A 17,051-nucleotide genomic window follows, 5' to 3' on the forward strand; every position below is an offset into this window, starting at 1 on the left:
GTTGTAAGTCTATGTAATCAACTATTAACCTCGGAAAAGTACCCCAATTTTTTTTACTTGGAAAGTGGACACAATAAAAAAATACTTTTCAGTTTGTTGTGATAATTAAATTAAAAAGACCTGGCTCTTGTGGTTAGTGCCTGGCATATGATACCAACTGCAATTCAGATGCAAAGCAGATTAATGAAATAATAATGGCTACCATTTATGGAGGGCTGCTACCTGCCTGGCACTTTCTATAAGATACCATATTTAAATTTCACAACCCCCTGCAAGGCATTATTGTCAGATGCAGAAACCTAGGTTCAGAGAGCTTCAGTAATCTGACAAAGTCACACAGCCAGTAAAAGGTGGCAACAAGATTGAAAGCCAGGTTCATTTGACCTCAAACCTCATGTGCTTTCCACTATGCCAAGTTATTGCCAGAAAAGGTACCAGAAAAGCAATGAAACTTTACTTGGATCCTGAAAATTTTTTTAAAAAGACAGAATTTGAATAGACAAGAGGAAGAAGGAGGAGAGGAGACCATGCCAGATTCTGAGAGGGTGCAGTGCATGGGCCAGGGATGAAAAGTACTGTAAGTTACAGGGCAGAAGCAAAACTTGTACAACATAGTGCCCTTCAGTCCCAGCACAGAGATTGGGATGGGTAGCTGGTGGGGGAATGCCTATTCCCTACTTCTCTTACTTCCATAATGAGGAAGCAGGAGTGCATTTTCTGACTGGGAAGCTTGAAGGAGGAACTAGGGATGTGTCCCTCTGACCCCTCAATTTCGGGAAGCAGGCCTGCCTCAGGAAGCATGTATTTTCTGCTTTTCCAGAAACTGTAAAACTGCAGTCAGTTTTATACAAGCAGACTTTCCAACTCTGTTTGTGGCTGGTGGGATATGTTCAATTCTGGGGTGAAGTACAAGCAGGTCCTTGTCCCTGCAGATCTAAAGCCACTGCCACCATTCCAGTTTTTACCAGGGACAGGCTGACATTTTGCTTTCCACCAGTCTGACTCCTGCAGCTATCTCAATGGATTCTGAACTTGCATGGGCGATATGGGTGTTATTTGAAAGCCCCCTAAGACCACAACCGTCGGCACTCAATAAACCATGGTAAAAGAGTGAATGTGACAAATTCAGAGGACAATGAGAAGATGGCCTGATGTGAGCAGAGGACATATAAGTAGCTTAAGTAAGGTTAGATGGATGACTTACAAGAAAGGCTTTTGGATTTGACGTGGGAAGAGTGCTTAAGTTTCTGAGCAGGGGAAGAGCACGAGGAAGACCGTGTTTATGTAGAGATAATACAGCAGTGCGCTGCAGTGGAGACTGGCAGGGGAGAACTTGGAGCTGGAGGGAACCAGAGGTGGTTTCTATAGTTCCTAAGTGAAAGAGGATGAAGGTCTGGCCTAGGGAAGTGGAAATGTGAATGGGGGTGAAAGGATGAACAGGAGATCTCGAAGGAAAAACTCTCAGTATACGGTCACAACTGGGGTCTGAGAAATAGAGATAACGTTTTTCAGGGAGGTGGATGAGCAGGCCCGGAACTGGTGGGAAGTGGGTCTCAGCCTTGGGCACATTAAATCTGAGGTGTCAAGTTGGTTTGCTCTCCGCACCAGGGACACCGGGCGCACAGTAGGAAAAAAGCTACAGTGGGAGCAGTTTGCGGAGTCAACGCTGTCAAAGACGCATCACGCATTTGAGGACCTCTGGGAAGAAGTTGGTGGAGATGTGAAGTATGAACATAGAGGGTGCCCGGGATGACCGGGGTGGGAGTAGGGACACAGGTGAAGCTGGGAGGAGGAGAGCAGGGGGACCCCGGTCGCTCCTGGGCTTGAGGGAAGGACGGGATGAGGCTGCAGGCAAACGCTAGAATCAGGATCTTCTCAGCAGAGGAGGATGGCCTCCGCCTCCCACCCCCCTCGCCAGGAAATCCACAGTTGAACCCAAAGCAGCTTTCCTCAGGCTGGCTGGTCTTCTGGGCCCCGCGCCCCCCTTCCTCGCGCTCTGGCGACAGTGATGCCCTGGACCCGGAGCTGCGGGGGTCCCTCTGCACCTCTGGCCCTCTCTCTATCAGCCGTAGGGGGCGACTTCAGCTCCCCACGCCGCAGGGCCTTTCCCCCCAGGTTCCCGCCCCAGGGCGAGCCAGGGCCCCCAGCATTACCGCCCCACCTGGCCACCGCCGCAGCCCGCACTCGCAGCCTGCCCGAGCTGCAGCAAGCCAGCGGCCCCTCCCGGGGGTGGGGTTTCGGCTCCCACACCCACACCCCCTCCGCCTTTGTTGCAGTGTCCCCCAGGACCACCCCCTCTGTGCCTCGGCTTCCACGTCCTGGGGGCTAAACTAGGGGCCTGGGTTTCGGGAAAGGGGTTCGGCGGCGCCAGGACGCTCGCGGGCTCCAGGACGTAGCGAGGGGCTGGGAGGAGGGAGCGGAACCCTGAGCCGCGGGGGCCGCTGCTGCAGAAGGGGGAGGAGAATGGGGAGGAGCTGGGGGGCAGGCTGTCGGGGAAGGAGGGGTCTTAAGGGGCGGCGAGGCCAGGTCGGATTTCCTCTGAGGCTGGCGATCGGCGAAGCTCCCACCTTCCCTTAGAGCTCGCTGCATCCGCCTGCCCCCGCGCCCTCCGGAGACCGGAACGGGACCATGGTGAGAGCGGGGTTTGCTGCGCGGAGCCGAGCGCACTGGCCCGACCCCTCTGGGCGGCCGAGGGTGGCCGGGCGGAGGGAGCGAGCCTCCGAGGCACGAGGAAGTTTCCGAGGTCGACACGGGGCCCGGTGCCTTCACTCTCGCTCTTGTCTTTTCCGCAGATGTGGACACGCTGGCTCGCGCTCGCGCTGGTGGCGGTCGCCTGGGTCCACGCCGAGGTAGGTGAGCCTCTGAGGAGGTCCGAACTCAGGCGCCGGGGCCGCTGGGGTCTGCGCGTCGCGCGGGCGGTGCGTGCGTCCAGGGGATGCTCTCCCCGGGTAGGACTGGGAGTTTCCATCTGCCGGGTGAGGGGGGCGCTCGGAGCAGAAATGCTGCTTACAAAACTTAAACCTAAAAATCAGGAAAAGTAGTTTGGGCCGTCAGCGGGAACCCCCCCGCGGCTAATATGGAGGGAGAGTGGGGAGGGGGAGAGAGGACGAGCAGGGCCGATTGGGATGCAGGCGGCAACAAGAGCAGGAGCCGAGTTTAAAAAGGCGCCTGAGTTCTTTCCTTCACTTAAGAGGAAATTGAGAATAGTTGGAGACTTTTCCCTTCCGAGTCTGTCTCCTGGGGGAGGGGGGTCGGGGGATCGCAAGAGACTCTTTCTTTAGGGCGGGATATTTTTTTTCTTTTATAAAGTAAAATGATGACTCTCTGGGGTTTTTTTTTCTTTTTTTGTAAAGTGCCCTCGGATTTTGCGTTATTATCAGAGCCAAATAACGGCCTTTTAAAATCTCAATTTTTTTCTTAAACTGGCGTTGCGCAAGTATGAGTGATCCATTGCTCTGCTCTCTGAGGGCTCTGCGTTTCCAGTCAAAGTATTTCAGCGCCTTTTGGGTAATGTTTTCTTTTCAACTCCAGTGACCTTCCTGAGACACTACAAACAAACCAACAAACCCTTCGCTCACAAGCCCCTCCATTAACTCAAAGGTTTATGGACAGAAAATAAACAATTATAAATTCCCTGGGCTCTAGTCTCCAGAAAAGTGAGGTCAGAAACCAAACATTTGATAATTATGGCAGGAAATGTGGAAGGAATTAAAAAGCATGAGGGAGAAGAAATGGAATGTACATTACAAAAGAAATAGCTCCCTGGTGGGTGGTTATTCTCCCTCTTTGAATTTTTTTTCTTCATATTACAGTTTAGCCCCACCCTTAGTATCACAGCTTGACTGCCCAGAAAAGTCATAAAAGCCTGCAAGGTCTTCCCGATTAAAAAAAAAAAATACACATTATACTGAACTCTCATTTAATTCACTACCACACTTTTGGTTGATCTGGAAACACGTGCTGTTTTTACTCACAATGAAATAAAAATAGCTAATATTTTTTGGATATCTACTTTGTGTTGTAATAAAACTCCATTTGAGTGATGGGGAAACTAAGTCAGAAAGGTCATGTAATTTACCTAGTGTCCTAAGTTGTTAAATGGTAGGATTGGGATTTGAACACAGTCAGGCATCGCACCCCAGGCTCTTAACCACTGTCTCACACAAGGACTTCATATTTGCTATGTACTTCTTATATAGCAGACATTGGTTGGGCTGCATGCCTCATTTCTTTTAAAGCTTCCCAGAACCTTGTAGGGTCAGTTTTTTATCCACAATTTACAGAGGAAGAAACAGGTTCCGGAGACTAGGTAACCTGCCCGAGGTCTCACAGCTAGTTCTTAGGAAGGATCTGAACCCAGCTCCTTCCACTGGTGGAGCTCATCTTGAACTCCAGATCTGCTTCTAATGCATTTTGTTCTCCAGGGTTTGAGTTTGAGGGAGGATCCTTCACTGGCTGATTTAGTCCTGGCTGAGAAACAGCCTTCCATCCCTGCTGTTGCCCTCAAAAGGCTGCTGTAGTCCGTTGATGGACGAGGTGAATCCCTGGTTTGTTTTACTGCAGGTTTAGGAATTGCCAGCTAGTGTGTGAAATCGCTCTGTGAACTGGAGTGCACATTTGAGGAGTGAGGATGCCATAGGTTCACTCACCGCAAGGCTCTGTAGCCCAAGGTCTGGGATCTATTCTCCCAAGCTGTTTGTACTATACACCCCCCCACCCCCCACCCCCAGTGCATTGCAGGGAAAAGCTTAGCCCTCATAGGAAGTTCCCCCAGCAGCAATTTCCTGCTTGAGGTGGAAGAGCAGAAAGTACTCTCACAGAATTCCCAAGACAAAATCGTAGGGAAAGAGGCAAAATCAAGAAGTGCTGAGGCATGAAAACGGAGGAAGTGGTGCAGAAAGAAGGTTGTGAACTCAGGGTATGTGAGGAGTAGGTATGATGTAGCTTTCATTTCATGACTCCATATTATTAAGGATTATTTTTTTTATCAATACAATCTCTTGGTATCTGACCCTGGTAACATTTGGCAAGTTTTTAATCAGTGTTTTAATAATAATAAATGAAAAGGTAGATTAGCCCTAGCAATTTGGATATTACTTTCAGCATTTTATCGTGTAGTTAATGGTGCTTTTGCAGTGGAATTTTTTTCCTTGTTAGCTGCAACAACATATAGCAAACAAAGCCAAGTAATGGTATTTACTGTTTTTATTGACATGAATTCACTTTAGTAGACTTTAGGGCTGAAATCGTACAAATATTGTTGAACTTTTAAAATGAAATTTAAAAAACAAACTTAGTTTTCTTGGTGCTTTTTGATTTAATACAAGCACAAGGATTCAATTCAGCATATTTTTAAAGTATGTGATTGCACAACAAATTATGCTGATAGTTGAAGAAGCCAAGTCTTTGGAATAGTAGTAGACCTCTAGAATCAGGTGTCCCTAGCTTGAGAGAAGGTGGTTGTCGTCATTATTAGTGCCAGTCTGTAAATCCTGTTTGGTTAGATTCAAGAAACTATTAACAAATCTCATTAAGGAAAGTGTTATATTTTTAATGTTTTTCATGGTCTCTTGGCACCTCAGGGTTGATTTTTTGACTGCTTCCTCTTTTTCTTTCTTTTTGTCTTAATACTTAAGGCAGCCTCCATCAAAATTCCATCCCATCCACTTGAGCTCACAGCCATGTACTCTTTAGAGTCTGCTTGAAACGGGGTGTTGGCACATATCTCTTGATGAGCATATATTAGTATCTGCAATGGACAAGGAATGGGGGGTTGCAGCGGCAGAGCAAGCTACCTTGTTTCAGAATATTTTGAGAGGGGGCTAGGTGGGCCTGCTCACTCTTCCTTCACCCATCCCCCTCCCATTGAGAATTACTGCAGTTCACTGCGAGGTGTGGATAGTGGAGGCTGGGAAAGGTTGCCATGTGCCCTTGAGTCTCAGGAGGTGGTGGGTATGAGTCTACTTTAACACCAAAAGGCAGCGTTGGCAAGTGTCCAAGCACACTCCACTCTCCGTTGGTGGTTATCTCTGCTGGCACTCTGATTTCCAACATTCAAGGTCTATAAATTCATCATGATAAGTCACAAGTACAGGAGACTGATTCACAAATCAGAACACTCATTCCAGTAAGGGAATACTTAACCTATGAACTGTGAGTGCATCATTTAAGATAATAGCAGCAAGAACAATAACAATTATACAGATAGGCAAGAAGATTCCTAGGGCATTGTCCCTCTGAAGCCAGGTTTCATAACCTCATTTATACCCTGTTATCAACATACGGTTAAGCAACCACCAGGGGTATTATTGGCAGATGTGGGGTCTCCTCTTTATTCTTTAGAATTATTCTAATAGTGGATTCAGGAAGGCCTAGAGTGTGATTTTCCCATTTTGCCTTGATTTTCCCCACATCCTCTGACTGCTTCTTGAAGCTACGGAAAAAACTAGGATTTTAATATCCATCTTGTACATTAACCACTATCTCTTGTTTGTTTATCCTTTGGCAAATAAACTCCTTGCTGTGATTCTGGAGACCATTGTTAGAAATTGGGATGTTAAAACATGGCAGTGACTCTGCTGAATAGCCAAAACAGATGGACAAGCACCCTGCAAATTGAGGCCCTGGATGTTGAGACTGTCTTTAGAAAGGACCTGTCACAATTCCCATAGACATCTCTGGATTGGGTAATGGAAAGCAGGAGTCCATTCTCAGGCTCAGAGGAATGAGTTTGGGAAGAGCTGTGAGGTGGGGGCATGGGCTGCTATGAATGTAATGTCGCAAAGAAGAAAATAAAGTCTTCAAAGTCAGTGAGGTAGGAAGACACATGTTTCCAGGAGAACAGGGAAAGGATGAGCTGTAAATGCCAGTGGTCACACATGGAGGATTGAAAACATCATGGTGTCTTTTTCCTGCTCCTTTTCAAATAAATGGACATCCAGACAGAAATTTCTAGTAGCCACAAATAGTATTAGCTTAAGGACACCAGATATTATAGGACTGAAAAACAACTTATACTTAGATGGGTTCATTTTGTAAGCTATGTGACTGATGTCCTGTAGGTCAAATGCATACTTTTCTCTAAGGTTCCATCTTCTGTCACTTGTGACTTTGGCATGGGGTGCTTTCTCCAAGAGTGAGTCATTAACAGCACAGGCCTTCACTTCACGGTGCCCATCAGTCAGTATTCCCTGATGTAGGCTGAGCATGCCCTACACAGGGCAGAGTCATGGATGTCATAGCAAGCATAGCTATGTCAGAGTCATAGCAAGACATGGTCTCTGCCCTCAGGTTGCTTACAATCTAATGGTGGGCCGTTAGATTTAAACTGTGGCAGCTATAACGTATATTATTATAACTACATGATGAACAACCATCTTCATTATTATTATTGCTTTTTTTTACATTAACAGGGACTTCCCCTGATTTTTAAAGTTATTTTACATTAGTACAATGCACAAATCTTTAATGTATAGTTTGATGAACTTTCACATGTGAATATACCCATGTAGCCACCACCCAATCAAGACTGAGGGAGCTGGTACAGTAGGGAGGCTGTGAACTCAGGGTGTGTGGAAACAGTTAAAATGAAAAAAAAGTGAGGTATAGATATGATCGAGGTTACGTTTCATCACTTGATGATCATTAATTATCATTTAATTAGTCCAGTCTCTTGATGTCTGTCCCTACTAACATTTGGCAAGCTTTTAGTTCATGATTTAACAATAATGAACCTTTAATAATTCATGAAAAGGTAAATGAACCCTCTCCATGTGAGACTTGCACTTTGGATATTATTTTAAGCGTTTTTAACTTGTAGTTAACAGTGCTTGCAGTAGAAAATTGTTTTCCTTGTTAGCTACAAAAACATAGCAAACACAGTTAAATACAGTCTTTATTGACATGAATTCATTTTAGCAAACTTTGTATAGCTGACTTGACTGTTTTGCTGATGGATATTTCAGGGCTCCATATAATCTACGCTGAGAAACCAAATCAAGGAAAGAAAAACTCAGATAATTCTGTTTGACCACTTTGCCCTGGTCATTATTACTTTTAAAGGGACTCTACATAAGATGCCTATCACATTATGAAAGCTAAAAACTTAAAGCCTACTACATACCTAACAAGAGGAAAAGAGTTAAGAGTTAACAGCAATATATTCCACTAAAAGTTATGTTTACAAAAAATTTAAGGCTCCGGCAAATGATTATCATTTAAATTAAAAAGCAGAACACCCCCCCCACTCCAATGCCTATCCTCACAACTATGTAACAATTTATAGAGAAGTATGACAAAATGTCTTAAAATCCATCATGAGGATTCTTGTGACATCTCACCTTTTTCGAGAGGAATTTATCCTTCTAATATATGCTATTTTATTTAAATAAGAAAGTGCTATTTTCTGATAAAATATGGAAATTAAATATGTTCATAAAAAGCTCAGAGAATATAGAAAAAACTAGAGCAACGAATAAAGTTGCCCATAATTCTACCACCTAAAGATAAACTAGCCCTTCATCCCTCCTTTCAGAGAAATTATCAAAATCAATTAACAGATGTATGTGATATGCCTACTAGACACTGTAAGCAGTGAAAATTGGTGCCTCCCAACACTATGATAAATCGCCTGCAGAGATGGAACAAACATGGTGTGCATGTCACCACTACCCTCTCCCTTACCCATGGCAGACCTCACTAATCAATCAGAATTCTTCCTTCTGAGCCTTTAGGAGGTTAGAAAACCCTTCTCAGCAATGCTGTAGACAGCCACTAGCAGTTACTCTGTGTGTGAGATAAAAGACATTTTGCCTTTTCTGCTGGAAAAGTCAATCCAATTTGACAGACATTGGTATATCTTTAGCCAGAATTAAGATGATTAGAAGGCAGAGTTTGGGACTATGTGAAACAACAACAACATGGGGTAATAGGTGATGGAACTAGGGTAGCAAATGGATGAAAATGTCGAGAAAACAGCAGTTTGTTCCTGGCTCAAGCTTCTAAGTTCTCTAGATGAGTTCGACCACCTTAACCGTGTAAGCCAAACTCTCTAATACTGGCCATCAACAAAAATATGAGAATTTTCTTGGCTCTTCTGCTGGAGTAAATAGTTGTTCTTGCTAAGGCTCTAAGAGCTGCTGCTGTCATAGATAACAGCTTCTGCATTAGCAGCCGCCTGGCAAGAAACTGCTAAATGGAAAGCTCTCTGGGTAGTTGGAGTACAAAATATATCCTGTAAATCTGCATTTTCTGCTGTGGTTGGAGGATTTCCATGTAATCTCTTTGCAGACTTTTTATATGCTCATTTGGAAGCCATCACTAGTAAGCTATTCCCAGGATTGTCTGAATTTATGACCTTTAAAATGTTTCCTGTATAATCCCAGACACTATTTGTGACCAACTAAGCTGTTGCCAAAACAAGTCATGTGACACATGGCAAAAGCATGATATGTTGCAGGCCCGGTTTATACGTATGTGTGGCATGGGATGTTGGCTTGAGGTAGGGAAAATGTCTTTTACTACTTTTTATCGTATTCAAGATTTAAAATCCTGTGTCTGAGGCAAAATTTGTCTTATTCCACAGTCTGTCATTCTGTCCCTCAGTGATAGTAAATGAATGTAATTTATTGATCTACAGCAGTTCCAGTTATACCAATCACTCTGCACATATACTGCTATTAAGAATAGTGTGGAACTAAAAGCAGTACCATGTTGGTCCCTATTCTGAAGTAGCTGCTACCACCTTAGCTACTGTACAGCTCAAATGGACCTGGCCGTTAGGGGACCAAATCTTTGGCATTCACAGAAATTACCACCCGCTTCCTCACCTCTTGCTGCTGGTGCAGAAATCCCTGAAATGCAGCTGTGGGATGGATGCCTTCTCAGAATTTGAGAGGCTCCAAGGGAGCTGCTGGGGCCATTTTCAGGCTGTTCACCTTGACCACTTGACCAGTCTGTCCAGTAGGTGGCAGCTTTTTGTGTGGAACTTCATCTGAAATTGTGTCTGTTCCTGGAGTGCTAGCGCTTTTCTCTTATTTCTTGTTTTCATGTCACTCAAGCCTTCTACTGAGTTCCTTTCTTCATTCTCTTCTCTTGTTCTCATATCTGGGTGTTTCCAAGTCTTACCTTTTACATGGACCCTGTTACAGAACTTTCTTATTAAGAAGAACATAGTGAAAGAGTCCTTGATTTAGAAGTCCTGCTCTTTCCCTTTCTTGCTAATGTTACCTTTTTAAAGCCACCTAATTAATATCTCTGACTTGCAGCCTCAGTTAAGAGCAAGGGCTTTGGGGTAATGAATAGTTTTGAATTCTGGCCTTGTCGAGCTGTGAAACCATGAGCAAATTACTTTACCTCCCTGAGCTTACTTTCTCCATTTGTAAAATGAATAATGGCTAGACGTCTCTCTTGCCTATCAATCCAATTAGATAATAGAAAAGCCTCTTCTCCTCATAGCACACAGCCAACACCAAACACTTGCAAAAAAGAAGTGCATCTTAAGAGTCCCTCCTGGGCACTGATAAAGAATGTTTTTAACTCTAATGATTTCAACAAGAGAATTCTCAGTTTACACATTAACATTCACTAGGCATTGTCTGTATTTGTACAACCTGTGCACTGGCTCAGGTTGTTGTTCTGTTCACTGATTTATCGTTGAGAGGAAGTATAGCGTAATGGTTTAGCACTCAGGCCTTGAAGCTATATTACCTGAGTTTAAATCCTAGCGTAGCCCTTATTAGCCCTGTGAACTTGGGGAAAATACTTAACCTCTCTGGGTCTGTTTCCTCATCTATAAAATGGGCTTAATATGGAATATTTACCCCATAAGTTAGTTGTGAGAATCAAGTAAGCTATTCCATGTAAAGCAATTAGAAGAGTGGTTTGGCACACAGAGTACAGTAAATGTTAGCTATTATTATCAAGCTTGTGGCATCTCTACTTATTGGAAGAGCTCCAAAAGCTATGGTGTGTGTGTGTGTGTGTGTTTGCACACTCGCATGTGCTCATGGCTGGCAGAACTCCCCTTGCTTCCTTTATTCTCTCCAGAGATTAAGGATCACCTTTCAAAAGACAACTAGAATATTTATTTCAGTGGATGCTTTGACGCCCAGAATTCATACCAGAACCCTTGCCTCTACTGAGCCAATCTTGCCTTCAAACTTCCAGCATTTCCTCTGTGAAGCCACAGCTCTGTCATTCCTCCGGGAAAAGAGTTAAGGACTCATTGAGCACCTTCCTGGCACAGGCAGTGCATGTTGTAAGCCAGCATAGGTTTTTCCTGAAGACTGAGTGAACAAGGCAGAGAACTGGAAAGGGAAGAAGAGTGAGAAAAGGCAAAAAAGAGAGGTGATAAAACTCCCCTGGAATTTTTCCAGATTCAGTTTTTCTCCTGTGTCCACCCTTCTTACACATGGAGGTGGCCACCAGATATCTTGGATTTTTTGTGGGATTTGTCATTTGCATATTCTTGCTGTAGTCCCTGTAGCACAGCCTGTCCCTGTGCCACAAATACTCAATTTGGGGTTTAGAAAATAATGATCAGGCAAAGGAATAGAACTCTTTGCTTTCACTGTTTGAAAAATAAATACCGGGCTTCCCTGGTGGCGCAGTGGTTGAGAGTCCGCCTGCCGATGCAGGGGACGCGGGTTCGTGCCCCGGTCCAGGAGGATCCCACGTGCCGCGGAGCGGCTGGGCCCGTGAGCCATGGCCGCTGAGACTGTGCGTCCGGAGCCTGTGCTCCGCAACAGGAGAGGCCACAACAGTGAGAGGCCTGCGTACCGCAAAAAAAAAAAGAAAGAAAGAAAAATAAAGACCTTCTGTCAAAGACAGTATCCCTGGAGCAGGCTGATTTGTCCGTTTGGGAACCAAGGCAGTGCTTCGGGTATTTTGCACACAAATTTGAGTCCTCTGCTGGGCGCTGCTGTGTCTGGCAGCCAGCCCTGACTGCAGCGTCACGTGGCCACCAATTCCCAGGCCCCGGAGCCTGGTTTCTTTATTGCTCCCTACGTTGCTCTCTTCATCTTTTCCCTCTGCCTTCTTGTCTTTCCTTTTCTTTCTCATCTCCTTCCTCCACCATAACAAAGAGGTCATCGTGGAGTGTTTGGGCTGCATTTTCGGAGCTGCCAAAACATACACAGAGCACCAGGTTCACATTTCATGCAGAGAGAAAGCTACACAAAATCTTGACGCGTTATTTTGCTTCAACCATCTGGGACAAAGTAACAGTTCTCCAAGTAAACTCGAGGAAGGAAAGGTTTCCTGTTCTCTATCAGGCACTGAGTTAATGCTGGTGACTAAGACACAGACCTGTCCCCAAGGAGCTTGCGGTCCACTGAGGGAGGCACACAGGGCGGAGTGACCCAGCATGGTAAGTGCTAGGACAGGGCTGACAACGTAACCCAGCACTGGGGGTCGCGGGAAGGCCTCACAGAGGGTGTGCCCCCAAGCTGAGCCCCAAGTATGAGTGGTGTTAGCCAGACAACAGCAGGGAGAGGGAAGGAGCCTTATCTAACTCTCACAACATGATGATGCTGTTACTATAATCTTCATTTATCAGTGAAGAAACCATGGCTCAGGAGATCGTTAGTTACCCCAAATCAGTCACCTAGTAAATCGTAAAGCCAGGATACAAACCCAGGACTTCCAACTCTCAAGGAAGGCAAATACCCTGTGTTCAAGTGTGCTTAAGGTCCACTGAGTCTTATTTCTGAATGTGACTTTGAAAACAAAGACCTTTTCTCTCTAGGTTATATGGACTCAAAAACAACTGCACAGGCTCTGTCATTTAACTCTTCATGCTCTATCAGCTGCAAGTGCCTGGATCAATACTTGAGGCCTGGTCATGGTCATTCTGGCCACATCGACATGGGCATGGCCTCACCTTGGTTCGGGTCCAGGTGCTTCTTTGACCCACATTGAAGTACAGTATAGTTGTTCCATCAGAGCACTTGCCTCATAATGGTCAGTGACTCAGGAGCTGCTTTAAAACAGTTTCTTTGTCCTTCAGATGTATTCACAACGATTCCACGTTGAATAAGACCAAACTGCAAGACAGCTCTAAGACTCCAGCTAAGTGTCTAGGTATGGTTGTTCAGACTGTCGACTGCACAAAAGTGGCTGGCCAAGGGAGCCACCTGGGCTGACTCCGTCCTGCACTCTGCTTACCAGTCTCTCTGCCCTATCCTGGGCCTTGTCTGCCCACCCAGAGGGAGAACCACCTTTTTTCTAACTGATGGTGCAGAGCTTCCCAGACCCAACATTTTCTCTCAGATAAAAGATGCTTATTTGACTATGGTGGCCATTTCTCCTCTGTACATTTTATAAATTGATATCATTCAGAGTCTTAGAAAGCTTTCATAACAGGCCTCCACCAAAAGCCAGTTCTGTATTTTTGTGGATTTTCCTCATGGATTACCTAAGATGATACAAATGGAAATTTTAAAAAATCTGTCCTTTTACAACCAGAAATGTGCTACTTTTGGCTCTTGCCCAACTCAATTTAGTTTGGGAACTATGATTCCCCAGGAATTGAGAAAAGCATTCCTAGCTTCCCCTGGATTGCTGGATTAGCACAACTTCCCTCAGCCCACAGCTGAATTCCAGCGCCGAGGAAGAAACGTCTTAGACAGAGTGAACTCCCAGCCTGGAGCCTGTCAGAGGTTGTGTCATGTGTTTGCCTTAGCTGAATAAAAAGCAAGCAGGCTTTCTGGCCTTACTCCCCCTCCTCCCCACACCCCCCTCTGGAGAGGCCGGTTAAAGTCTAGACAGTGTCTGCTTGGCAGTGAGCCTTTTCAGCACAGTCTGCACAGTTCTGCAGCTCTGACTTGGGTTGCCTCTCTTCACTCATTCCCTGCCCCCTCGCCCCCGCTTTCTTAGCCTTAAACTGTCTCAGGGGACTGGCATGAGCCTCACATGTAAGAAGCAGGTGAATGAAGTTATGAGACCGTCAGGATTCAGCTGTCTTGAGAGGTTCAGAGTTGAGAAAATATCAGCAGTGCTGGCTGCAGCTGTGGCTGAGTTTACAGAGATTCCGTGATGTGAGCCAGCTTCCAACAAGCCTCCATTTATTGGCCAGAGATGGGCTGGAGGGAACCCAGGACAGGCAGTGGCACCCGGGTAATGAGCCTTGTGCGGTCCTTGGTGGAGTGAACTTGGGCAAGTCACTGGGCCCCTCATCTGCAAAATATGGGGGTTAGAGTAGGGGAGCTCTCAAACCCGCTCTGAAATCCTATCCATATAAAAGGAGGCAGACATTTTAGGTTGGATTGTCAAAGTATTCTACTTAATGGAGTTAAGATGTTTGATTAGCTCTTGTCTTAATTGACGGCCCAAGGAGGAGCAGTTTGAAAGAGAAGCTGGCCCAGGAATGGGAACAGAGAACGAGTAAAAAGCAGGAGGCGTTTTGTGTCCCTTGCTTTCTCCTGTGTGCATTGAATGAAATATAAACGGTACGTCACGTGGCACCCGAACAGTCTTCATGCCCAGAAATCCCAGTTGCTGTCTATTCTACAGAAAGGAATCACTTGATTTTTCCACTTTAGAAAGCAGCTAATCCACAACACTGGGCAAGAAATTAAGGATGCTGGGTCTTCTTGGGGTTGAGCAAGGAATCTTTTTTTAAAAAAGAAGACAACCCAAGATTCCAAAACGTGCAACTTGAGCTTTTACTGAACTTACAAAAAAACAAAAACAAAACTTTCTTCTGACCTTTGTAAATGTTCACATTTTCTTTTCAAAATAATGATGCAATATTGAAACAGCTTACAAAAATCGTTGTCTGAAAGCGTTGCATGGACCCTATTTTGTTTTCCAGAACTCTTCTTGCCTTCTCACCATGTGGCCTGGCCCATGACCAGGATCCTGGGTTTCCTCAACAGGAATTGATGAAGTTCCTGCCCTGGTCCCCATGCCTTCTCTCTAAATCGGTTCAGGGCTCTTGTTACAGCTGAAGGCACTGCTCTTTGGCCTTGACCTCAGTGGTTAAATCAAGTGACTTGAGAGGGTGAATGCAGTAAGGAAGCAGAGGCCAGCACAGATGTTTTAGTCCTGTTTAATGCTTGGTACCTCAACTGCACTCTAGTTCCTGAATCCCACTAGACAATCCCAGTATGCTAAACTCTGCTGACCTTTGGTTCTGAATTGGGGGGCCAGCCCAGTGCTGTCTGTGGCTTTCCTAATAAGGCCACTTGTACAGTGTCAGAATTGAATTCAAATTGGCTGTTCTCCAGGGTAGACTATATACACAGAGACACCCATAAATTTTACTACTTAACTGACTTAAGTTTCACTACTTGGAGAATGTGACCATCTACTAATAGACTACAATACACTCCCCTCACAAATACACTCCCCTCACAAAAACAAATTCCTGTGGAAACTAAAGAAGAGAAGCATATATGTTATTAAATTTCCCTTAATTTGATTGTTGTGTTTAATCTAGTTTGGTACTTAACTTCTGTTATAATGTCCTGATTTCTTTCTGAGCCTAATGATATAGATCAGTGTTTATTTTTGTGGTTGTGAAGTTTGCTTGTTAACTTAATCAATGTATGTCATTCATTCATTCATTCATTCCCTACCTCATTCCAAGAATAAGAAGTATGTTTTTCTTCTCAAATTCTATGGCTAGCATGTCCTACTAGTTTTTGTTAGGGTCACGCTAAATAGACATTTTCCATTTTGGTAAAGGACTCAAGTTTATGGCATAACAGTTGCAACAGAGAAAAATAAAATGGATGGAGAACTTAAAATTCCTGATGACTCACCACCATACCTGGCTCATCTAGATTTTAATGTGAAATTGACACACGAGTGTGGAATTCCTATTAGAGCAGCTACAACCTTTGAAGCAGAATTCCAGATGCCTGCACTGAGCCCAGACTCAGACATACCAGAGTTCCCGTCATTGTCAGGGTCCCTATCAGGAGGACCCAGGTGTGGCTTCTGGGGGGCCCAACCCAGCTCGCAACACCTTCTTGGGAACGGTGGCAGAATTCACAAATGCTCAGAACAGTCAGCTTCACTTTTCCAAGGGCATTCCCATCCTTGGGTCTTCACCATATGCTGTGATTACAATGCTACAATTAATTGGAGCAGGCTGAGGTCTACATCAGAAGCAGGAAATTCACCTGGCTTCTCCTTAGAGTCCTTAGGATCTTTCAGGAATCTGTTCGTTTGTGCTTTGTCCCCCCTACCCCTCCTCTAGTCTTCTGTCCTTGGCATTTTCTTTCATTTCTTAGCCTGTGTGGCCTTGGCCTTGCCAGCAGCCACATGCAGAGAAGCAGACTTCCCTAGTTTAGCTCTTTATTTTAAGGGTAAAGCCTTTCACTTTATGCATTAATTGGTGTCTGTATCATGTTGAACAAAAGAGTAATTTTCTGCGTGGCATCAAGGGCTGGCTAATGATCAAAGAAAACCCCAGCACAAGGATATCCACTTCAGGTAGGAGTTTGTTTGGGATTTCTCAATTTCCTTTCCTGGGGGATGGGACTAGAAGGGAGAATGGGATTGGGAAGTGTTTTGAGCAGAGGCCAGACATTCAAGTCTTTGCTAAATGTTGGGTAAAATAAATTCAGTACTCACTGCAGACTTATTTCTTAATAAAATTTTCTAAGCTGTCTGTGGGCCGTATCGTTTAAAGGGCAGTTAAAAAGTTAACAGTTTTCTCTCTGAGAAATACAACTGGAAAAGAGTCTGTGTTTTTCTTTGTTTTCTGTAAAAGAACGGGTATAATATAACCTGGATGATAATAAGAAACTGTATTTTTTTGTTTGTTATATGCCCTATCTAGGCTTTCTCTTTTTTTACATAAAAATAAAGAAACCATGAAGGTGATATGAAATCCTGTAAGAACAACCAGCGCTTGAGGATTATTAACCCTGCTATGTTGGTCATTTGACAGCTTAGGTAATTGCATTTTCCCTCTAAATTCCCTTTACACATCTGATCAAACAGAAGGCTCTTCATTTCTTGCCTAAGTTGTTTCATTGAATTGCTGTGTGAATTAGAGAGCAAGCTGGGTTCCTCCCTGGGGGCTATATTTGAGTTGGTGA

At 44.7% G+C, this 17,051-nt stretch overlaps 1 protein-coding gene across 8 annotated transcripts in view; it reads left to right on the forward strand.

Annotated features, from left to right (window-relative positions):
* Positions 1 to 2,488: 2,488 nt before the first annotated feature.
* The window catches only part of FSTL1 (follistatin like 1), a 50,816-nt gene continuing 36,253 nt past the window's right edge, over positions 2,489 to 17,051 (forward strand). For 3 of the 8 annotated variants that reach the window (XR_004349582.1, XM_032629731.1, XM_032629729.1), the window contains exons 1-2: positions 2,498 to 2,631; positions 2,793 to 2,849. Coding sequence is in view for 3 of the 8 variants with exons in the window: in XM_032629731.1 (XP_032485622.1) it covers positions 2,629 to 2,631; positions 2,793 to 2,849 (60 nt within the window). In the remaining 5 variants the exon portion in view is untranslated. Of the gene's footprint in view, positions 2,632 to 2,792; positions 16,906 to 17,051 lie in introns of all 8 variants that reach the window. The other 5 variants (XR_004349586.1, XR_004349585.1, XR_004349584.1 and 2 more) reach the window with 3 other exon arrangements.

Source organism: Phocoena sinus, chromosome 4 (genome assembly GCF_008692025.1).
Source record: "Phocoena sinus isolate mPhoSin1 chromosome 4, mPhoSin1.pri, whole genome shotgun sequence".
Classification (NCBI taxonomy): Eukaryota; Metazoa; Chordata; class Mammalia; order Artiodactyla; family Phocoenidae; genus Phocoena; species Phocoena sinus.